This window comes from Camelina sativa, chromosome 5, assembly GCF_030686135.1.
Source record: "Camelina sativa cultivar CO46 ecotype springtype chromosome 5, ASM3068613v1".
In the NCBI taxonomy this organism is placed as follows: Eukaryota; Viridiplantae; Streptophyta; class Magnoliopsida; order Brassicales; family Brassicaceae; genus Camelina; species Camelina sativa.
In genome coordinates, this window is record NC_141884.1 from 38,047,573 (window position 1) to 38,069,726 (window position 22,154).

Consider the following 22,154-nt stretch of genomic DNA (forward strand, 5'->3'; position numbering starts at 1 on the left):
ACATTTTTGAAAAGAAACACACCAAACAGAATATTTTCAAAAATTCTCTTAACATTTTGGAAAAAACATACAGTTACTATTTAAAATTGGTAAAAAAGGGTGTTGTGAGATAGAGTTAGCAAGAGACAGATACGTGGGTGGGATAGGGGGTTAATCCTAGCCGTCTTAAGAAAAAGAAAGAGAAAACTCTAGCCGCCCACGTTGAGCAGCAGCCGTCACCGCTTCCGACCAGCCGTCACCGCTTTCTACTCTCTAATGTTGAACGTTTCTCTTCTCTGGTACACTGTACACATGCTCTAATCTCATATACATAATTGATTATTTGGTTGATCAACAATTACGGCTCGCTTGTTACACGTATCCGACCATAAGATGCTTTACCATAATACTGCATCTTATGTTTCTGATTTCGTTATACGTATTGCTACTACTTTATACTTTATGCATGCTTCACTTTATTACTTATGCATGTTATTACTCACATATATCATGCATCTTATGATTGTTTATTTAATCGATATTACTCACATATATAATACAAAATATAAGCTGTTTTACTTATGCATGTTATTATTATTATATGATTCATGCACTATTATTATTATTATTATTATTATTATATGATTCATGCACTCTTATGACGTACTTACATAGATGCATATTATTATTATCAATATGCATGCACTCGTATTATGAATGTTATTATATGATACATAATATCATACATGCAATAGTATATAGATACATGCACACTTTAATATGCTTCTACGTACTTTGTGTATATATAACCATGCATACGTTAAATATTTTTTTTGAGTTAAGTTTAATTTATGTTGTGTGTTAATCATGTATAGTGACCATGTCGAAACTCTCAAGCCTTGATTTTGCTGCCCTTGATCTCTCCGGAGACAATTACTTGGCATGCGCTCTTGATGCCAAGTTTTGGTTGAAATCCAAAGGCTGGGTGATACAATCATCCATATAAACAAATAAGAAGAGCAAAAGAAGGCACACGCAATGAGTATTTGACCGTGGAAGATCCAATCGTTTTTTGGAGCGATCTGAAAGAAAAGTATGAACACTAAAAGATGATGATTCTACCAAGAGCCCGATATGATTGGACGCAGTTAAGACTCCAAGACTATAAGTTTGTATAGTGAGTACAACTCCGCCTTGCACCAAATTGCCTCCAAATTGGCATTATGTGGTGAAAAGGTAACGGAAGAGGATAAGTTAGAGAAAACTTTATCTACTTTCCATGCAAACAATGTGTTGTTATAAACACAGTACCTGTGGCTGAAGAACAAAACCAGCTATTGCTGAAAATTATGGTATGCGTCCAACTGGATCTGCGCCGCTTCCCGAAGCAAACACGACATCTTTCGGAAAGAAAGAGCAAAACAAAACCTCTCTAGTGTCGAGTTTGAACATTTTTTTTCTCTAGCAATTTGCTTTTCTGAAAGACAAAGACTTTGAAACTGGTTTTGCAATTTGAGATTTGAGGGAAGGCGTATTTGGAATGAAGCTTCTGAAATGCTCCTAAAGTAAACATGTCATGATTTTATTTTGTAGGTTGGTAACTGTTGAGATAGATAGATCTGTCACTATGAAATCGAAAAATACGGACTTTGGTCCCAGTAGAGATATAATAAGTGGTCTACCAGAAGCTCTGATTTGCCACATTTTGTCATTCCTTCCCATTGAAGACTCTGCTTTGACTTCAGTTCTCTCCAAAAAGTGGCGCTATCTCTTTGCTTTCAGACCAAATCTTGATTTCGATGGCTCCGTATATCTAAAACATCCTGAAGCACTGTTCCACTACAACGACATTGATGGGAATATTCGCTGGAGTTTTATAGATTTTGTGAATAGAGTTTTGGAGTTGCAAGGGGATTCTACTGTCAACAGGTTCTCTCTTATGTTTGGACATGGCGTTGTTTGTTCGGAATTGTCAATGAATGGATATCAAACTTGCTGCGACGTGGGGTTAACGATCTTGATTTACGCGTTAGTCTACACGAGGGTCGTCTGCCTTCAAAGATCTTCGAGAGCAAGTCACTGGTTAGGCTGAGTATAGAATCTGGAAATGTTTACGGCATTGATTTGGAACATGTTTCTCTTCTGAAGCTTAAGACTCTCTACCTTACTAGAGTTTTGTTAGGAAACACTGAAGATTGTTTTCACAGGCTTACATCTGGTTGCCATGTCCTCGAGGAATTACTTCTCATTAGAGTTTACTCCGATTTGTGGAACCGCTCTCTGTCTTCCAATTCTCTCAAGAGACTAACGCTACATCCTTGTGGTGAAGAATATGACCACAATCCAGATACTGTTTCGTTTGATACACCAAATCTTGTTTATCTTGACTACTGTGATAATATTGCACGCAAGTATCCAAAAGTGGACTTTGGTTCCCTTGTTGAAGCTACCATCGATCTTGGAATGACACGTCATCAGTAAAAGCAACATCAGTTTGCTTCACAACAAAACAGAGTCTGCAACCAAGTCAAGTTCTGTTTTGAACAAGGCCTCAATTGCTATCAAGCCCAGCAACCAAACTGCAAAGCCCAATGCCAATGTTAAACCTGCAGTCAGCCTTGTCTACAACGGTAATAATGTGTGTGCCGTACAAGCAGCCAAAAGTGAAAGTTGTAGGAAGCTCCCACCTACTTTGTACAATCGTTTTGGACTCTTGCAGACTCTAGGTGACAGTGATAGGGTTGCCAGCTATAGTGTAGCGACAATGTGTGCTTAGGCTATTTAAAACAAACCTCTGTCATCTCTTTGTATTCATTCAAGCAGTATGCAATAAGAAAAATACTTTTGTCTCTCTGCTCCATTCTTGTTTTCTTTTCTTATCATGGTATCAGAGCCATAAAACCTTAACAGGTGTTAAAATGGCTGAATATCTAGATTCATATCTGTTTCCTTCCAATGTTCATGTTGCAAGTTCTGTTACACTAAAACTCAATGATTCAAATTATCGTCTTTGGAAAACTCAAGTGGAGTCTCTTCTCAGCAGTCAAAAGCTGCTTGGTTTCATAAATGGCCACTATCAAGCTCCGCCGAAGGTCGTTGACAAAACAGTTGGTGACACAGTTCGAGCCACTGAAAATCCAGCCTATGAAGCCTGGTTCTGTACGGATCAACTAGTCCGCTCCTGGATCTATGGTACTCTGACTGAAGAAGCACTTGGTGGTGTCTGCAATCTCGCTACCTCTCTGGCTGTTTGGACTTCCTTGGCTAACACCTACAACCGAAGCTCCATAAGTCGAGAGTTTGAGCTCAAACGCAAGCTTCACTCTATCAGGAAACAAGGTAAAACCTTTTCTGCGTATGTGCGAGAATATACAGTTGTATGTGACCAACTGAGTTCTATTGGAAAACCAGTAGAGGAATCTATAAAAATCTGTGGCTTTCTGCTTGGTCTTGGAAGAGAATACGATCCTATTGCTGCGGTTATTCAGAACTCCATGTCTCGGATTCCTACACCAACGTTTACTGAAGTACTGTATGAGATTGAAGGTTTCGATACCCGTCTGCAGTTGTATGATGGTGATGCTGTTGCTTCTCAAATGGTGTTCCACACTCCTGCTGCTCAGACGCAAGAATTGTTTCAAGCTTGTCAAACCAACAACTACAGAGGCCGTGGGGGTTATAACAACAGATCTGGTTCAAACCGAGGAAGAGGTGGTTACTCCTCTCGTGGACGTGGCTTCTATCAGCAAGCTGTCAGTTCTGGTTCAACTCAACAATCTGGTGCTACAAACACTCGTCCAACATGTCATATATGTTGTAAAGTGGGTCATACGGCTGCTAAATGCTGGAATCGTTTTGACAACAACTATCAAGGTGAAAATTTGGCTCAAGTTCTGGCTGCTTTACAAGTATCTGATTCCTCTGGTCGAGACTGGGTTCCGGACTCTGGTGCTACATCTCATGTTACCACAAATGAAGCTGCTCTGCAACATGCTACACCATATCAAGGTACTGACTCTATCATGGTAGCAGATGGAAATTATCTTCCAATTACGCATGTTGGCTCCACTAGTCTACCAGTTTCCACAGGTAGTTTGCCTCTCAATGATGTTCTAGTTTGTCCAACAGTCAAGAAATCTCTATTGTCTATATCTAAGCTGTGTGATGATTACCCATGTGGTGTATTTTTTGACTCCCACAAGGTTTACATTCTGGATCTGCAAACCATGAGGGTTCTAACAAAGGGACCAAGACGTGAGGGGCTCTATGTGCTGGAGAATCAAGACTACAAGATCTTCTACTCAAATAGACAAAAGGCCACTGACGACTCAATTTGGCACCATCGTTTAGGCCATGCTTGTCAGGGAGTTCTCCAGCATCTTCACAACAGCAAGGCTATTTTAATCAATAAGAGCAGCATCAACCCTATTTGTGAACCTTGCCAGATGGGGAAAAGTTCAAATTTACCGTTTTCTATTTTAGAGTCTGTTTCAGTTGAACCACTAGCTAAGATTCACTGTGATCTTTGGGGACCTTCTCCCATTGAGTCTGTACAAGGTTTCAAGTACTATGTGGTATTTATTGATGATTTTTCTCGATTCAGCTGGTTCTTCCCACTCAAGTTAAAGTCTGATTTCTACAACATATTTCTGTTGTTTCAAAAACAAGTTGAAAATCAGTTTGATAAGAAGATTAAAATTTTTCAAAGTGATGGAGGGGGTGAATTCATCAGTGCCAAATTCAAGCAACATCTTGGTCAGTGTGGAATCAAACATCAAATCTCCTGTCCTCACACTCCACAACAAAATGGAGTTGCAGAACGCAAACATCGACATTTCATTGAACTGAGTCGATCAATGATGTTTCATAGTCATGTCCCTCTTCAGTTCTGGGTTGAAAGTTTTTTCACCGCTAATTATCTCTGCAATCTGCTACCAGCTGCTTCACTTGGTCTTCGATCACCCTATGAAATCCTGTTTCAACAAAAAGCAGATTATACGTCACTTAGAGTGTTTGGCAGTGCCTGCTATCCTTGTTTACGACCTTATACGGCTCACAAGTTTGAACCACATTCATTGCAATGTGTGTTTTTAGGCTACAATGCAGCTTACAAGGGATATAGGTGTTTATATCCACCAACAGGACGTGTGTACATTAGTCGTCACGTGATTTTTGATGAGAGCTTCTTCCCATTTCAGAGTAAGTATAATCATCTGCTGCCCACTTACTCATCTGCACTGTTACAAGCATGGAAAGCTGCTACTCAGACTACAGTGACTGTTCCCCAATCTGATCCTTTGACAATCCTCTTGCAAAAGCCTCTACCACCAGTTGCAGAAATGGAGCCTGCAAACTCTACAGAGGAGTCGGAGCATAACAACACTACAAAAACTTCTGAGGTTTCCTCTGCAAGAGATACAGAGGATTCGATCACTGAGCATGACAATAATGCAGAAGTCTCTGAGATTTTCTCTGAAGAAGCACAACTCGAAGACAATCAGGAGACTACTCAACAATCATTTTAACCTGCAAATGCTCATCCTATGGCAACAAGAGGCAAAGAAGGGATCAGAAAGCCAAACCCAAAGTACTTACTCATGGCTAATCCTCACAAACCTAGCGAGCCAAAAACGGTAGCTGAGGCTTTGAAAGACCCACAGTGGACTAATGCAATGGGTGAGGAAATGTCTAATCAACGAGCATGTCGAACATGGCACTTGGTACCACCTTTACCAACTATGAATATACTTGGTTGCAAATGGGTGTTTCGCATCAAGCTTAATGCAGATGGGTCTCTTGACAAATTTAAAGCCAGATTGGTTGCCAAAGGGTATCATCAAGAGGAAGGTGTGGATTTCCTTGAAACATTTAGTCCTGTTGTTCGAACTGCAACAATAAGGATAGTTCTTGGTGTGGCTACAGCAAAAGATTGGCCAATTACTCAACTTGATGTCAAAAGTGCATTTCTCCATGGAGACCTTCATGAGGACATTTATATGGAGCAGCCTCCTGGCTTTGAAGATCCACAATATCCTTCCCATATCCTTCCCATGTATGCAAGCTGGACAAGGCCATTTATGGCCTCAAACAAGCTCCAAGGGCCTGGTTTGATAAATTTAGTACCTTTCTCCTTGAATATGGTTTTACCTGCAGCAAGGCTGATCCATCATTGTTTGTCTATCATCATAATGGTGATACACTGGTGCTTCTATTATATGTGGATGACATTATCTTAACAGGAAGTAATACAGGTCTCTTGAAGCATCTTGTTGATTCTCTTGGTCAACAATTCTCCATGAAGGATCTCGGCAGCCTGCATTATTTTCTTGGAGTTCAAGTGCAGATGACTTTAGAGGGAATGTTTCTCAGCCAAACCAAGTACGCTGAAGACATTCTACATCAAGCAGGTATGGCTGCGTGTAATCCTATGGCCACACCACTGCCTCTGCAATTGCCAGCGAACAAAACAGGCGATGAACTCTTTCCTGAGCCTTTGTATTTTCGCAGTCTTGCGGGTAAATTACAGTATCTTACTCTGACGAGGCCAGATATTCAGTTTGCAGTCAATTTTGTGTGCCAACGAATGCATACACCAACAATGGCAGATTTCGGTCTTCTTAAAAGAATACTGCGATACATAAGAGGCACCACCATGTTTGGGCTGCGTCTCAACAAAACAAGTTTTCCACCTGTGCTTGCGTACAGTGATAGTGATTGGGCAGGCTGCAAAGAAACAAGGAGGTCCACTACTGGTTTCTGCACGTTTTTAAACACCAACATCATCTCATGGAGTGCAAAACGTCAACAAACTGTTGCTAGATCTTCGACTGAGGCTGAATACAGAGCGATGGCTGAAACTGTTGCAGAACTCACCTGGATCGCTTCACTTCTCAAAGATCTTCATGTCTCTCAAACAGGTCCTGCAATCCTGCATTGTGATAACCTCTCTGCAGTTCATTTGACAACTAATCCAGCCTTTCATGCCAGAACCAAACATTTCGAGACTGACTGGCACTACATCAGAGAAAGAGTAGCTCTTGGTTACATTGAAACTGGACATGTTCCTGCAGCTCTTCAAATCGCTGATATATTCACCAAGTCATTACCCAAGCAGGCATTCACTTTACTGAGAGACAAACTTGGAGTTGGTGTTCCACTCACCTCAAGTTTGAAGGGGGGTAAAAGCAACATCAGTTTGCTTCACAACAAAACAGAGTCTGCAACCAAGTCAAGTTCTGTTTTGAACAAGGCCTCAATTGCTATCAAGCCCAGCAACCAAACTGCAAAGCCCAATGCCAATGTTAAACCTGCAGTCAGCCTTGTCTACAACGGTAATAATGTGTGTGCTGTACAAGCAGCCAAAAGTGAAAGTTGCAGGAAGCTCCCACCTACTTTGTACAATCGTTTTGGACTCTTGCAGACTCTAGATGACAGTGATAGGGTTGCCAGCTATAATGTAGCGACAATGTGTGCTTAGGCTATTTAAAACAAACCTCTGTCATCTCTTTGTATTCATTCAAGCAGTATGCAATAAGAAAAATACTTTTGTCTCTCTGCTCCATTCTTGTTTTCTTTTCTTATCAATCAGTATGCACATGCAAACTATGAAAATTTGGTCGGCAATGCATCAGATTTTCTTAAGGGAATCTGCAATGTTCAGATCCTTTACCTATCTGCCAGCACTCTCGAGGTATGTTAGCTTAGCATCGATAAATTAAATGTTGATTTTGGGTTAATGATTGGATATAGATGAAGAATGATGATATATATATGGTTGCTGTTTCAGGTTCTTACTTTCTGCTGTAAACCAGTGCCGGTATTCAACAACTTGATTCATTTAACTGTGGAGACCCATAATAACGTAGGATGGGAATCACTGCCAACTCTACTCAAGAACTGCCCCAATCTAGAAACTCTTGTATTCGACGTAACCAACACATATCCTTTTAACTGCATCTACTAACTGAATTTTTAAACAAACTAGATTTTTTTTTGATGTTGTTTACTCTGTGTGTTTCAGGGACTCCACCACAAATATACAATCAAATGCGGGGATGTTGACGGGTGCCTATGCAAATTTTCAGGGGAGGTTCCTACTTGCTTATCATCAAGTCCTGTGAAGGCTTTAAAGGTACTGAGATTTGGTGAAGCTGGTTTAGAGAATCAGATAGAGCTGATCAAGCACTTCCTACAGACAACGTCACGTCTTGAACAACTGACGGTACATTACGATACATCGATAGATGATGATCTGATGAAAGTGTCAAGCCAACTTAACAACTTTGCTAGAGAAGCTTCACCAAACTGCGAGATCCATGTAATCTCTGATCACCTCGTCAACTAAAACAAGATTCTCCTCTTCTCTCTGCCTTTTTGTTCTTTACTTATTGTGACTTGTGTACGGTCGGATTATTTGTCATTTTGATTGGGGATACTCGATTATCTTCTTTTTTTTTGCTTGTTTCGGTTCTTAGCTTGAGTAGCTAATTTCTCATACAATACATAGATGAATAAAGTCGGTTGTGTAGACACAAGCCGTAAACATTAAACCAAATCTAATTTGTGAATGCTTAAACCGAGATAAATTATAAAAAGATAAAGAGAAGGAACGAGTGATTCCTATCACATTGCCAAGTGAGGTTCTAGGATGGTGCTGTTTTGATTAACTTCTAGGATGGTGCTGTTTTCCTTGTCTAACTGACCTTAAGAAGCTGCAAAGTGCTAGAAAGATGGTTAATCTGCTGAGGTATCCGTCTGCACTCAGGCGAAAAAACCAGTCACAGCTGTCTCAAGCCAATAGCAGTCATCAGAAAATTGTGAAAAGGTACATTCTTAATTAATAATTCGGATACCCAAGTCTAGTTTCACATTCCTCTTGTAATAGTTTTTGATTTTGTATTTTTGTGCGTTTATTGGCCTCACTGCAGAGAAACGAAACGAGTGCTAAAACATAGCTAGCTCTACCAAACTGATCCACGAAAATAAAGCTATATAAAGGCAAAGCTAGATGATGCAAAATCCAGACAGGTAAGCTAAATTGTTGCAAAATCAGCATGATCTCACTGCATGGCTGAAACTCTTTCGTCCTCATCATTGATTTTAATGTGTTGATTCTTTTACTGCAGGGAAAGAAGTATTGAAAATAGCACTACCTATCTGATTCAGGAAAAGCCATCACAAAGGCAAAAGCTAGATGATGACCTAACGATAGAAAAAGCCTCTTCTTGCTCTGTAAGTAATCTCAAAATCCTATATTTTCATTGGTCCTTTGTTGCTTCTCTAAATGATGGAGTTATATAATCTATGGTTCACTCTTTCTTCGCATGTATAATTTGAGGGATGACCGGCCCAACAACAACTCAACCACAACAACAATGGAAAAAATCCTCTGTAAGTAAACACTTATTAAGAGATCCTTATCATGATTCATCAAATCAAAGTCATCACAATGCAAAATCTAGATGATGGAAGATCAAGGCAGGTGAGCCAATTATTGTTTCAAAATCAGCAAGCTCTTCACTCCATAGCTCCAGCTTTTGCCTTCACCACAAAGAAGGACACCACATCTGCCATAATTCAAGGTAAATAGTACTAATTAGTAAATACCTTCCATCAGAGATTACATTCTGTTTCACGTTCCTCTTGTAATAGTTTTTTTTTGTGCGTTTATTACTTCACTGCAGCGAAATGAAGTTTTCGAAAGGCAAAAGCTAGATGGTGAAAAATCAAGACAGGTAAGCCAAATTGTTACAAAAGCAGCATGGTTCACTCGTAATCTCACTGCATAACTGAAACTCTTTCCTCCTCATCATTGATTAATGTAGATTCTCTCAACAGCAACAACAAAACAAGTCAACAACAAGAATGGATAAAATCTCTGTAAGTAAACTCAAGATCCTTATCATGATTTTATTTTCTTCTGTTTTAAGTTTTATAACTCAACCAAGCATTGTTGATGAATAATATATGGTGGAAGTATATGTTTTCGTGTCTTTGCAGGTGATGGTCAGAAGAGGACGTTATTTTCATGGCATTTCTTTAATTCACATCTGATTTGAGGAGAAACTCCACAACGAGGAAAAGGTACTGTGGAACATCTCTTTTACAAAAACAACTCAGGCAAGAAGCTTAACCGTCGATGCAAAGACCCCATTGCTGATTTCGAACAATTTCAGGCAAGTGGTTCCATTACTCAACCAAATCACTCAATACATTCGCATCAGTTCCCCATCCATAAGTGAGAGTGAGGATTTTGGTTCACTTTTTCCCATTCATGTTAAGGAAAGTAAAGCCCACGAATTTTAAAAACAGCAAAAGGCCCTTTATTTAACCTAAGCGTTTTCATCAAAACGCCAACGCGTTTTCCGGAAAGTATGGTAACCTTGTTGATCTAGAAAGTTCCAAGAAGAATAAATGAAGCAGTTTCTTCTCTCTAGTTATACCTTCACTCTCCATCTCTCTCTCTAGATTAAGTTCTTAATCGTTTGTTCCAAAACCGTACTTGTGGATTTCATCATCTTCATTGAGTTTGTGGTTTGATTGGAACGGATTGGTTCCCTAGGGTTTCAAGTCCAAGAAGATGGATCGGATCATAAGCGATCTACCAGATGAAATTATTAGGCTAATCGTGAGTTTTGTTGCTGCAAAGGATGCTGCGTCTTTGTTGGTTACCTCAAGGATGTTTGGGAATCTCTATACCATCATACCAGATCTTGATTTCGATTGCAAAGCTAAGTTTCAGGGGACTTTCACGGATTTCGTGAGTGAAGCAATGGCTCGGTTGGAAACTACTACGTGCATAAGGAGGTTCTCTTTAAAATCTGCAAAGGGTCTTCATCCTGATCGTATCAACAACTGGCTACGTGATGTGTTAAATCATCGTGGTGTCACGGATATTGAAATTTGTATATGTGGTGGTTATGGATATACATTGCCTTTGGAGATCTTCACTTGCAAGACACTCAAAAAGCTGAAACTAGGGCGGGAGATTGTTATTAGTGTGCTGCCTCAGAATGCTTTGCTACCAAGCCTTGAGACTCTCGTTTTTGACTCTGTTCGGTTCTGTAATCCCGTTGATTGTGCGTTCAAGGCGTTTCTTTCGGCTTGCCCTGTGCTTAAGGAACTAATCATTGATGATATGTGCTGGGAAACTTGTGAATGGTCAGGCATCGGGTCTAGTCAAAGTCTTGAAAGACTTACAATTGGTCGTGAACTGACAGGTTTTGATGGACCTGATCCTCAGTACATTAGTTTTGATACTCCAAGTCTTGCCTACTTAGACTACTGTGATTTTGTCCCGGATGGGTATACAATTGTTAATTTCGAGTCCCTTGTGGAAGCTAAGCTCATTCTTCTTGTGATGGTAAATCGCCAATGGGATTGGGAGTTTGCAGATGATGGTGATATCTTGTCTAGCAATGCAACAAATCTGATTCAAGGGATCAGAAATGTTCAGATCGTGGAATTATCTCCGTATACTTTCGAGGTAAGTGTGTTATTTTTTTAGTTCGTACAGCTTCATGCAATAATAGAGCATGTATAGGTGAACAAAGTTAGCATTTTAAGTTCCATAGGATGTAGACTTGTTGATTTGATTTGGTTTCAGACGCTTTACTTCTTCCGTGAGGCAATTCCAGTATTTGAAAAGCTTCATCATTTAACTATGATGCATGATGATGCGGGTTTCTGTTGGAGATTTCTTCCCTTTTTGCTAAACAAGGCTCCAAATCTGAAGACCCTTGTTATCAAGGTATGGCAATGTATTTTGGACAAACCATTATTTCCAAAACGTCGTGGTGTATACTCGTATATCTTCAATCTCAAATCCTTCCTCTTGCTGCAGGGTGGATTGCACTGTCTTGAACCTGACGATGCTGAAGAAGCTGACTTTGCTGAAGAAGCTGACTATGTGTGCGAGTGTTTGTCGGGATATTCTTGTCTATTGACATGTCCAGTAGAGGTCTTGGAGATAACTTTATGGTATGACGGGACGACTGGTGAGTTGCAGCAAGTAAAACATTTCTTAGGAAAGTTGCCACGTCTGGAGCTGCTGAAAGTTTATACTTGGAGAAGAATAAGCGATAGTGAGAAGTTAAGAATCCACTCGGATCTTCATATGTTTCCGAGAGCTTCATCCAACTGCAGGGTGAAGAAGAAGCTCAGCGGCTACTTTAGGTAAAGAACTTTTATCTCATTTTATTTCTTTGATATGATTGATACATTGTTTTGCTTTTTATAGTAGATACAATTCTAGGGTTTTGCATCCTGACAGCTCATCCCAATGATTAGGTGTCTAGTGTGTCAAGACATTCAAACCTATTGCTAAGGTTATTGAATCCGTACTCTCTGTCTTCACTCTGATTTTGTTCTTTTGTGCAGGTGGAGTTAGCCGTTGAAGAGAAGATTCTTTTGTCTCAATGTTGGGCTTTGCAGGAGTGTTATTCTTGTTGGGCTTTGCTGAATTGTTCTTGTTGGGCTTCTGAGAAGTGTTAATGGGCTTCACCTGTTTCTCTTCGTTAACTGGCCTTGGTGATTTGGAGTCCACCGACATTTCTATCACTTCAGTCGAAGCTACCTGTTCAGCTTCTTTCAATCGGATCTGAGAGACTGTGTTCTTGGCCGAAGCTGGTGAGATTGGTGAGATACTGCTGATACTCCCCCGCAAACTCTGTGTGGGAGGAAGGACCACACCGAGTTTGTATCTCAGAGAGAAGAACGGTCTTTCAGGGAGAGACTTCGTGAAGATATCTGCTATTTGTTGAATTCCAGGTATGTGATGCACGATGATAGTGCCTAGAGCAACCTTTTCTCTGACGTAGTGATAGTGATTTTTGAAGTGCTTGCTCTTTTTGTGAAACGCAGGATTAGCAGTGAGATAAACCGCGGAGAGGTTATCGCAGTATAACTCAGGAGGCTGATACTGCGGAACTCCAAGTTCCTTAAAGTATATTGCAGATCCAAGTGATCTCTGCTGCAGCATCGGACATGGCTCTGTACTCGGCTTCAGTGGAGCTTCGAGATACCGAGTCCTGTTTCTGAGAAGACCAAGATATGAGATTCGTACCAAGGTATGTGCAATAGCCTCCTGTTGATCGACTTGTTTCTGCACAACCACTGTAATCACTATCACTGTATACCCGTAAGGTGTTGCTTGTCCTTCGATCGAAGTTAAGTCCCATGGTTAATGTGCCTTTTATGTAACGTAGGATCCGCTTGAGAAGAAGGAAGTCAGCAAACGTTGGAGCATGCATCTTCTGACAAACGAAATTGACCGCAAATTGGATGTCCGGTCTGGTAAGAGTCAGGTATTGAAGTTTTCCAGCCAAACTTCTGAAATATGTTGGGTTTGTGAAGGGATTTTGATTCTTTGCTCTTGCTGTTTCCAGCTGTTGCGGTAATGGTGTCGAGACTGAAGCACACTCACTCATTCCTGCTGCAATCAACAGATCCTCTGCGTATCTTTGTTGAGAGAGGAACAGACCAGAGGAATGAAAATGAGCCTGGATTCCCAGGAAATAATGCATCTGTCCAAGATCCTTCATTCGAAATTCGGTGTTGAGAGCAGCAAGAAAGGATGTCATCGCAGCAGATCTGTTGCCAGATATGAGCATGTCATCAACGTAGAGAAGAAGAATGATGACTGCTCCATCTTTTCTGTAGACAAATAAGGATGGGTCAGGGATACTACAGGTAAAGCCAAATTCTAGTAGATAATTGCTGAACTTGTCAAACCAAGCTCTTGGAGCTTGTTTTAACCCGTATAATGATTTGTGCAGATGGCAGACCCAGTCAGGTTTATCAGGATCCACAAAACCAGCCGGTTGCTTCATGTAAACAGTTTCTGCAAGATCCCCATGAAGAAAGGCGTTTTGAACATCCATCTGCTTGATATCCCACTGCATCTTAGTTGCCAGATCAAGAACAGCTCGAACTGTAGCTGTTCTGACAACAGGACTGTAAGTCTCCAGGTAATCAATCCCTTCTTCTTGATTATATCCCTGTGCTACTAGTCTTGCTTTAAGCTTTTGTAGTGAACCATCAGCATTAAGCTTAGGTCTGAACACCCATTTGCTACCTAACACATTCATGTCAGGTGTAGGAGGAGTTAAAGACCAGGTGTTGGCAGCTTTGCAGTTCGTCATCTCTTCTCCCATTGCACCAGTCCAACCTGGATGTTTGAGTGCTTCTGCTACAGTCTTAGGTTGCGGGTAAGCGACTTTGTGAGATAACAGAGCATATCGTGGATTTGGTTTACGAATCCCATCTTTTAACCGGGTTACCATTTTGTGTCTAGGCTGAACTTCAGGAGAAGAATTGACTGGAGTTATGTCTGCAGAGCTTGAAGAGCTTGAAGAACTTGAAGCTGAAGCTGTGACAGATTTCTGATCTGACAATATTGGAGATGCAACTGGTGATGCATGTGATGATGTTAGAGAGATATTGTCACTTTGAACAGAAGTTTGAGTAGGCGTACTAACACTGAATTCAATTACAGGTGTAACTGAAGGTGTTGGAGCCACTGAGACATCAGAGTTTGGAGGCAGCGTAGGAGGCACTATCGCCGTTACTAGAACATTGCAAGGTGAAGATTGCTCAGAAGTATCCGTCCTGATGGGAGAGGAAGAGAAGCTGTTGCCTATAGAAGCAGGATCACAGCCTGTCGTACACCCAGGACTTCCCTCCTCTCTCTCAGTAGACACTTCTGGGGGCTGACTTCTTTGAGAACTTGTTGTAGGTAAGGGTGGAAAATCTTGAGGTGTGAATAGAGGTCTTGTAGCTGATTCATCAGTACTCTTACTGATTTGCCTTTCTGTCTGATCTGATCTTGGTTCAGGGAAACTCTTATACCAAGCAGCCATTAGAGGTGTACACTGACGTAGGCTACCAGATGAGAGAGTTGAGAAGGGAAAGACTTCTTCATCAAAGATAACATGCCGACTGATGTAGACACGTCCAGTTGATGGAAGTAAGCATCTGTAACCCTTATATTTTTCATTATATCCAAGAAACACGCACTTTAATGATCGTGGATCAAACTTTGTTGTTGCATAATCACAAAGTGTCGGATAACAGGCACAACCAAAGACTCTGAGTGCAGTATAGTTTGGAGCCTGACCTGTCAGAACTTCATGAGGACTGCGGTTATTATCCAGAGCTGTAGTAGGTAGGAGATTAATCAGAAAATTTGCAGTGAAGAAAGCTTCTACCCAATATCTCTGAGGTACAGTTCCTTGAAACAACATTGATAGCCCAAGTTCCACAATATGTCTATGCTTTCTCTCAGCTAATCCATTTTGCTGTGGTGTGTAAGGACAGGAGATAAGCTGTTGGATACCATGCTTCTTGAGATGATCAACAAACTGATTACTCGTGAATTCTCCACCACCATCACATTGAAAGGTACCAATTTTGTGTTTATATTGATTTTCCACTAGAGCCTGAAAACTGTAAAAGGTTTGGAGGAAATCTGACTTGAGCTTGAGAGGATAAAACCAACAGAACCTTGAGTAATTGTCAATAAAGATCACATAGTATTTGAAACCTTGTACTGACATTATTGGTGAAGGACCCCATAGATCACAATGAATTCTTTCCAGGGGTTTTGAAGCTACAAAAGATGAAGCAGAAAAGGTAACCTACTACTCTTCCCAAGTTGACAAGCCTCACAAATCTTCTTGGTACTCTTATTGCTAATCATTATTGCTTTTATTGCAGAGAGCAGCTGAAGAACTTGCATGTTAGGATGTCCCAATCTCTTGTGCCATGTATCTTCACTCGCCACTTGCTGTCTGGACGAGAAATTGACTTGAAGAAACGATCCGCGATGTGAGTTCCCCAGCGTATACAACCCTTTATTGTGTGGTCCCTTTGTTAACAACCCCCTTGTTGCCTTATTAAATATACGCACATCATCACAGTCAAATTGAAAGGTACAAGGATAATCTGTAGTGAGCTTTGACACAGATAGCAATGATTTAGCAATACCAAGACAAACAAGAACATCGTTAAGAGGAAGTTTACCAGAGGTTGAAGGGATGCTTGTCGAGCCAGTGTGAGTGATTGGTAAGAAACTTCCATCTCCCATCATAACTGATTCATTACCTTCGTACAATTGTGACTGTTGCAGGTGATGAGGAGAGCTGGTGACATGAGTGGTCGCACCAGTATCAGAGACCCATTCATTTCCATTTTGCTCAGTGACATCAGTGATTCGAAGAGCAGCCATAGCTTGAGGTATGCCTTCGTACTGATAGCTGTTGTCAAACCGATGCCAGCATTTTGAAGCTGGATGACCAGTCTTTCCACATATTTGACAGACAACTTTGTTTGATCCAACAAGGTCTTGAGAGATTTGCTGATGGAAGCCTCTTCCTTTTGTTGTGTAGTTGTTCCTGCCACGACCACGTGAGTTACCTCGACCTCTGTTATTTGTGTAATTGCCCGAGCAGGTGTTGACCGTGTTAAAAGCCATGTGTGGAGAGATCTCAGTACCAGCATTAAAGCTTGCAAGACGATCTGAGTAGCTAGTGAGCCTTGAAATCACAGCATCCAAGGTCAAGGTTGGTTGTGTATCCATAGAGCCTTCCACAGAGGTTTTGATAGGTTCATATTCCCTACCTAAACCTTTTAGAGCAGCAAAGATCTTCATTTGTTCACTAACTGGGCTACCTATTGAGGCAAGTTGTTCGCATACTCTCTTTATATCTCTAAGATACTCTTCCATTGGCTTATCTAACTTCTCAAAAGTTTGGAGTTTGTGTTGTAGTTCGAACAGACGAGAAGCTGATACCTTATTGAAGTGTTGAGCCAGTGCGGACCAGAGATCTTGAGCAGTGGTCGTATGCACAACATCTCGCAATATGTCTTCTGAGAGAGAACCAAGGAGCCAAGCACGCACAACTTGATCAGCACGATGCCACGCCAAGAAATCTGGGTTTGGAACATAGTTGACTTGTCCATCGATGCCAGGAATGGGTATAGAGGCAAGCGGTTGAAGGAAAGCTCCATTGACAAACCCCAGAAGGTTCTGACCAGAGAGAAACGACTCGAACTGAGTTTTCCAAAGAAGATAGTTTTTCTCGGTCAGTTGAACTGTAACACAATTTGAAATGTGAAGAGAAGGAGGTGAATAGAGTTGGATTGCTTGATCCATAGCTCTGATACCATGAAGAAGAAGCTCAGCGGCTACTTTAGGTAAAGAACTTTTATCTCATTTTATTTCCTTGATATGATTGATACATTGTTTTGCTTTTTATAGTAGATACAATTCTAGAGTTTTGCATCCTGACAGCTCATCCCAATGATTAGGTGTCTAGTGTGTCAAGACATTCAAACCTATTGCTAAGGTTTATTGAATCCGTACTCTCTGTCTTCACTCTGATTTTGTTCTTTTGTGCAGGTGGAGTTAGCCGTTGAAGAGAAGATTCTTTTGTCTCAATGTTGGGCTTTGCAGGAGTGTTATTCTTGTTGGGCTTTGCTGAATTGTTCTTGTTGGGCTTCTGAGAAGTGTTAATGGGCTTCACCTGTTTCTCTTCGTTAACTGGCCTTGGTGATTTGGAGTCCACCGACATTTCTATCACTTCAGTCGAAGCTACCTGTTCAGCTTCTTTCGATCGGATCTGAGAGACTGTGTTCTTGGCCGAAGCTGGTGAGATTGGTGAGATACTGCGGATCGGATCCAGCTCAGTTTTATTTGAAAACTAGTAGCTCAAGCATGAAGAACAAACGTTGGTCCTCCTAGTTGCTTTAAGTCTGTTGAAACATGAATCGGTTTGTGCACATTCTTGGTCACTTTTATCTCCCTCTGATCTTTTCATAAACTGGATTCTCCTAGTTATCTTCAGTCTGATTCTATCTACAGTTTCTAGGCATGATATGTGATTTGTAACTCAGTGTGCTTCGATGGGCACTTAGTTTATGTCTCAGATGATCATGTGAACTTCAGTTCCACGTGAGAAAGATTTAATCAAAAGGCGGATGATTTTTTTTTTTTGTGGATGTTTCAGGATTGTACTTTCTAAGAAGCAAATGTCGAACGCAATTGGGACTATCTCGAGTTTGAAAAAGATTTGCGCTGTCGACATATTTAGGTTCAGAAAGGTTTGCGCAAGCAAATACTATGTATTTACGTTCAGAAAGAGACAAGACAACAACTACTTGGTAATCAATAAAAGAATCAAAACGAATTCGTAGAATCAGTCTTTGCACGTGATGTTGTTTGTTTGTAATGCATTTTCATTTTACCAATTTTTAATTAATGTTAACTTTCTTTATCTTTATCGAAAATAAAAACAAACATACCACTTGAACGACGACGTTTAGGAGCCGAGGTACTCATCTAGAATCAGAGAGTTCTCCCGTCCCGCCACAATCCCAATTTCAGAAAACCCTAATTTCTTCTTCCACTTACCAAGTAGCAACATTTGTGAAAGTAGCAACCTTTGTGTAATTTTGATGGACTCTGCGCTAAAACCCAAGTAAAAGGTTCCTCCTTTCTTCTTCTTACTCTTTTAATTCTGTCGAATTTTAATTGTTTCTTCTGGCAATTTGTTTCTGTGTGTGTGTGTGTTTAATTAAAGACAAAGACTTTGAAACTGCTTTGCAATTTGAGATTTATGAAAGAGCGTATTTGGAACCAAGTAAAGTTTCCTGTACTCTCTCTAGTGTCGAGTTTGAACTTTTTTTTCTAGCAATTTTGATTTTCTGAAATACAAAGACTTTGAAACTGGTTTTGCAATTTGAGATTTGAGCAAGGCGTATTTGGAATGAAGCTTCTTGATTTCGATGATTTTATTTCTGTAGGTGTTGTAACTCTTTGTTGAGATAGATAAATAGATCTGTCACTATGAAATCGAAAAAGAGTGACTTTGGTCCTAATAGAGATATAATAAGTGGTCTACCAGAAGATCTGCTTTGCCACATTTTGTCATTCCTTCCCATTGAAGACTCTGCTTTGACTTCACTTCTCTCCAAAAAGTGGCGCTATCTCTTTGCTTTCAGACCAAATCTTGACTTCGATGGCTCCGTATACTACAACGACATTGATGGGAATATTCGCTGGAGTTTTATAGAGTTCGTGAATAGAGTTTTGGAGTTGCAAGGGGATTCTACTGTCAACAAGTTCTCTCTAATGTGTGGACATGGCGTTGTTCGTTCGGAGTTTGTCATTGAATGGATATTAAACGTGCTGCGACGTGGTGTTAACGATCTTGATTTACGCATTACTCTAGACGAGGGTTGTCTGCCTTCAAAGATCTTCGAGAGTAAGTCACTGGTTAGGCTGAGGATAGAATCTGGAAATGTTTACGGCATTGATTTGGAACATGTTTCTCTTCCGAAGCTTAAGACTCTCTCCCTTAATAGAGTTATGTTAGGAGACGCTGGAGATTGTTTTCACAAGCTTACATCTGGTTGCCATGTCCTCGAGGAATTACTTCTCATTAGAGTTTGCTCCGATTTGTGGAACCGCTCTCTGTCTTCCAATTCACTCAAGAGACTAACGCTACATCATCGTGAAGAATATGACCATAATCCAGATACTGTTTCGTTTGATACACCAAATCTTGTTTATTTAGACTACTCTGATTATATTGCACGCAAGTATCCAAAAGTGGACTTTGGTTCCCTTGTTGAAGCTACTATCGATCTTGTAATGACACGTCATCAGTATGCACATGCAAACTATGGAAATTTGGTCGGCAATGCATCAGATTTTCTTAAGGGAATCTGCAATGTTCAGATCCTTTACTTATCTGCCAGCACTCTCGAGGTATGTTAGCTTAGCATCGATAAATTAAATGTTTATTTTGGGTTAATGATTGGATATAGATGAAGAATGATGATATATATATGGTTGCTGTTTCAGGTTCTTACTTTCTGCTGTAAACCAGTGCCGGTATTTAACAACTTGATTCATTTAACTGTTGAGACCCGTTATAATGTAGGATGGGAATCACTGCCAACTCTACTCAAGAACTGCCCCAATCTAGAAACTCTTGTATTCGACGTAACCAACACACATCCTTTTAACTGCATCTTTAAACTCAATTTTCAAACAAACTAGATTTTTCTTGATGTTGTTTACTCTTGTGTTTCAGGGACTCCACCACAAATATACAATCAAATGCGGGGATGTTGACGGGTGCCTATGCAAAATTTCAGGGGAGGTTCCTACTTGCTTATCATCAAGTCCGGTGAAGGCTTTAAAGGTACTGAGATTTGGTGAAACTGGTATAGAAGAGAATCAGATAGAGCTGATCAAGCACTTCCTAGAGACAATGCCACGTCTTGAAAAACTGACAGTACACTACGATACATCGATAGATGATGATCTGATTAAAGTGTCAAGCCAACTTAACAACTTTGCAAGAGAAGCTTCACCAAACTGCGAGATCCATGTAATCTCTGATCGCCTCCTCAACTAAAACAAGATTCTCCTCTTCTTTCTGCCTTTTGTTCTTTAGTTATTGTGACTTGTGTACGTGTCGGATTATTTGTCGTTTTGATTGGGAATACTCGATTATCTTTTTTTGCTTGTTTCGGTTCTTAGCTTCCTGTTTCGGTGGTTCTTCTTAACTTGAGTAGCTAATTTGTCATACAATACAAGCCCACTACGAAAAGAAAATAAGTCTTATTAATTTTCTGAAACAGAGCATTCTTCTTTTAATCCAAAATTAAAGAACGCATCGCACACACACAAAAAAGAACACGTGGACAACGATAAGCAGACGTGGAAACCCCAAAATCCCTCCGATTTCGTCACCGCCACGTCACAGCTAAGAATTCGAAAAAAAAACTGGATTTAGGTCGAGTGTTGTAAAACAAACTGACCAAGGATTGCAAAAAAAAAAACCCTAATCTACTCTTTTGCTTCCCCCTCTCGCTCTCAATCTTCAGAGTTGTTGGTTTTGATCTCGTTGCCAAGTGAGTTTCACGATTTCTTCTAATGATGATTTTGTGATTCCTTAATTAGTGTCGTATTAATTTTAATGTTTATCTAGCAAATTTTGCTTTTATGGGGTTTGTCTCTGTTCGATTCGTAACTTTATTTGTTAGTCAAGCATATGTGAAACCCTTTTACTTACTTGAGATCTATCTATCGTGTTATATATATATATATATATGGAGATTTGGTCGTTAATGCAACAAATCTATTTATGGGGATAAGAAATGTTCAGATCCTTCAGTTATGTTCCGACACTATAGAGGTAATTTGTGACTTAATCCCATTTTTGAGGTTTTATTGTAAAAAACATGTCTTGTGAGTTTCGGATTTGTAAATCTGAAAGAACTTTGTTGGTGTGGGATTTAGCACCCCCAACATACTGAACTAAACCAGAAAGATAATTCAATTACTTAACCGAGTTCCCGGTTAAGAACCCAATTCAATATTTATTAGAGGTCTGTTTGGAAGACGGAGGCCCATCAACTAAGATGGAGAAGCCAACTTCCCAGTTCGCCCGACGACCGACTTGAAGAAGAAATAGCAACTTTCTATATTTTAGCTCTAGTTATAAGGAAAGTTAATATATTCTGTAATCTATCAAAGAGTATAAATAAGGGAGAGATTTCTCCATTAGAAGTATCCAGCATCTAATACAATAATCCAGTTCTTTTATTGTTCTTAGCAAAACCCTAACTTGAGTTCTAAACCCTTAAGACTAGATCAAGTTTCTTAAGAGATAATTTCCTTGAATTTGTTTTCCTTACTAAACAAATTTATTGTGGAAACCTAGTTTCTACAAACTTGAACTATAGTTAATCCATTTATTATATTACCTGACAATAATATGATCTAGAATGTAAGATTAAAACCTTGCGAGTTACATTAGTAAACCTAAATATAACTGTTCTCTGGTCCATTAAGAAACTGAAAACAAAGCAAAGATTGAGAACACAGAACCCTTTTGTCACTATTTCATCGTAAAGAAAGGTAAACTAGGCTCCAATACCATACTAGGCTTATGTATCTCTATAACCGATGTCGTGCAAAGACAGAAATCCCTCATAGTAGTAAGACATTGGTCAACAAGGGAGGTCACAACAATTCAAGAACAGGGTCAATGAATCACGGGATTGGACATGTTTGACAGAAGCAAGGGCGGATCTAGTAAGGATTATAGGGGGTCAGCTGACCCCCCTAAAATTCTAAATTTATCTTATAGTCCTTTAAGTTT

At 40.1% G+C, this 22,154-nt stretch overlaps 3 protein-coding genes, 1 long non-coding RNA gene and 1 pseudogene across 7 annotated transcripts; 4 read left to right on the plus strand and 1 right to left on the minus strand.

Moving 5' to 3' along the window:
* Nucleotides 1-859: 859 nt before the first annotated feature.
* LOC147944884 (F-box/LRR-repeat protein At3g59250-like) lies at nt 860-8,323 on the plus strand (annotated as a pseudogene). Its single transcript, XR_015598106.1, has 6 exons — nt 860-939; nt 1,573-2,456; nt 2,507-2,510; nt 7,568-7,669; nt 7,766-7,906; nt 8,000-8,323. The product of XR_015598106.1 is annotated as an F-box/LRR-repeat protein At3g59250-like (transcript).
* A 2,071-nt stretch (nt 8,324-10,394) lies between these two features.
* LOC104789761 (putative F-box/LRR-repeat protein At3g58920) lies at nt 10,395-13,489 on the plus strand. The gene is made up of 7 exons (XM_010515407.2): nt 10,395-11,464; nt 11,585-11,728; nt 11,822-12,153; nt 12,358-12,747; nt 12,841-13,046; nt 13,185-13,283; nt 13,365-13,489. The coding sequence occupies exons 1-4, from the start codon at nt 10,559-10,561 to the stop codon at nt 12,365-12,367; spliced, it is 1,392 nt and encodes a 463-aa protein (XP_010513709.2). The 5' UTR covers nt 10,395-10,558; the 3' UTR covers nt 12,368-12,747; nt 12,841-13,046; nt 13,185-13,283; nt 13,365-13,489.
* A 582-nt stretch (nt 13,490-14,071) lies between these two features.
* LOC147944885 (uncharacterized) lies at nt 14,072-14,944 on the plus strand. Its single transcript, XR_015557888.1, has 4 exons — nt 14,072-14,186; nt 14,273-14,389; nt 14,474-14,713; nt 14,813-14,944. It is a non-coding gene; the product is annotated as an uncharacterized LOC147944885 (long non-coding RNA).
* Nucleotides 14,945-16,533: 1,589 nt separating this feature from the next.
* LOC147944886 (uncharacterized) lies at nt 16,534-17,131 on the minus strand. The gene is made up of 2 exons (XM_087512758.1): nt 16,640-17,131; nt 16,534-16,596 (listed from the first exon to the last, which is right to left on the minus strand). Exons 1-2 carry the CDS (start codon nt 17,129-17,131, stop codon nt 16,534-16,536), a joined length of 555 nt encoding a protein of 184 aa, XP_087368884.1.
* Nucleotides 17,132-17,556: 425 nt separating this feature from the next.
* Nucleotides 17,557-20,573, plus strand: LOC104789762 (F-box/LRR-repeat protein At3g59250-like). Of its 3 annotated transcripts, none has more exons than XM_087451246.1 (6): nt 17,557-17,748; nt 17,985-18,138; nt 18,301-18,462; nt 18,781-19,747; nt 19,844-19,984; nt 20,076-20,573. In XM_087451246.1, the coding sequence occupies exons 4-6, from the start codon at nt 18,824-18,826 to the stop codon at nt 20,400-20,402; spliced, it is 1,392 nt and encodes a 463-aa protein (XP_087307372.1). In that variant the 5' UTR covers nt 17,557-17,748; nt 17,985-18,138; nt 18,301-18,462; nt 18,781-18,823; the 3' UTR covers nt 20,403-20,573. The 3 variants fall into 3 exon arrangements, with proteins under 3 accessions (XP_087307372.1, XP_087307374.1, XP_087307373.1); XM_087451248.1 differs by having other exon boundaries at nt 19,923-19,984; XM_087451247.1 differs by lacking the exons at nt 17,557-17,748; nt 17,985-18,138 and having other exon boundaries at nt 18,278-18,455.
* The last annotated feature ends 1,581 nt before the right edge of the window (nt 20,574-22,154 follow it).

What these genes read in the sequence shown, in the direction of transcription:
- LOC147944886 (XM_087512758.1), bottom strand. Translation starts at nt 17,131, where the DNA reads ATGGATCAAGCAATCCAACTCTATTCACCTCCTTCTCTTCACATTTCA. An exon ending in TTGCCTCAATAGGTAGCCCA is followed by an intron (nt 16,597 to 16,639) that starts GTTAGTGAACAA and finishes TAAAAGGTTTAG; the next exon opens with GTAGGGAATATGAACCTATC.
- LOC104789762 (XM_087451246.1), top strand. Translation starts at nt 18,824, where the DNA reads ATGAAATCGAAAAAGAGTGACTTTGGTCCTAATAGAGATATAATAAGT. An exon ending in TATCTGCCAGCACTCTCGAG is followed by an intron (nt 19,748 to 19,843) that starts GTATGTTAGCTT and finishes TTGCTGTTTCAG; the next exon opens with GTTCTTACTTTCTGCTGTAA. An exon ending in TAGAAACTCTTGTATTCGAC is followed by an intron (nt 19,985 to 20,075) that starts GTAACCAACACA and finishes CTTGTGTTTCAG; the next exon opens with GGACTCCACCACAAATATAC.
- LOC104789761 (XM_010515407.2), top strand. Translation starts at nt 10,559, where the DNA reads ATGGATCGGATCATAAGCGATCTACCAGATGAAATTATTAGGCTAATC. An exon ending in TATCTCCGTATACTTTCGAG is followed by an intron (nt 11,465 to 11,584) that starts GTAAGTGTGTTA and finishes ATTTGGTTTCAG; the next exon opens with ACGCTTTACTTCTTCCGTGA. An exon ending in TGAAGACCCTTGTTATCAAG is followed by an intron (nt 11,729 to 11,821) that starts GTATGGCAATGT and finishes CTCTTGCTGCAG; the next exon opens with GGTGGATTGCACTGTCTTGA.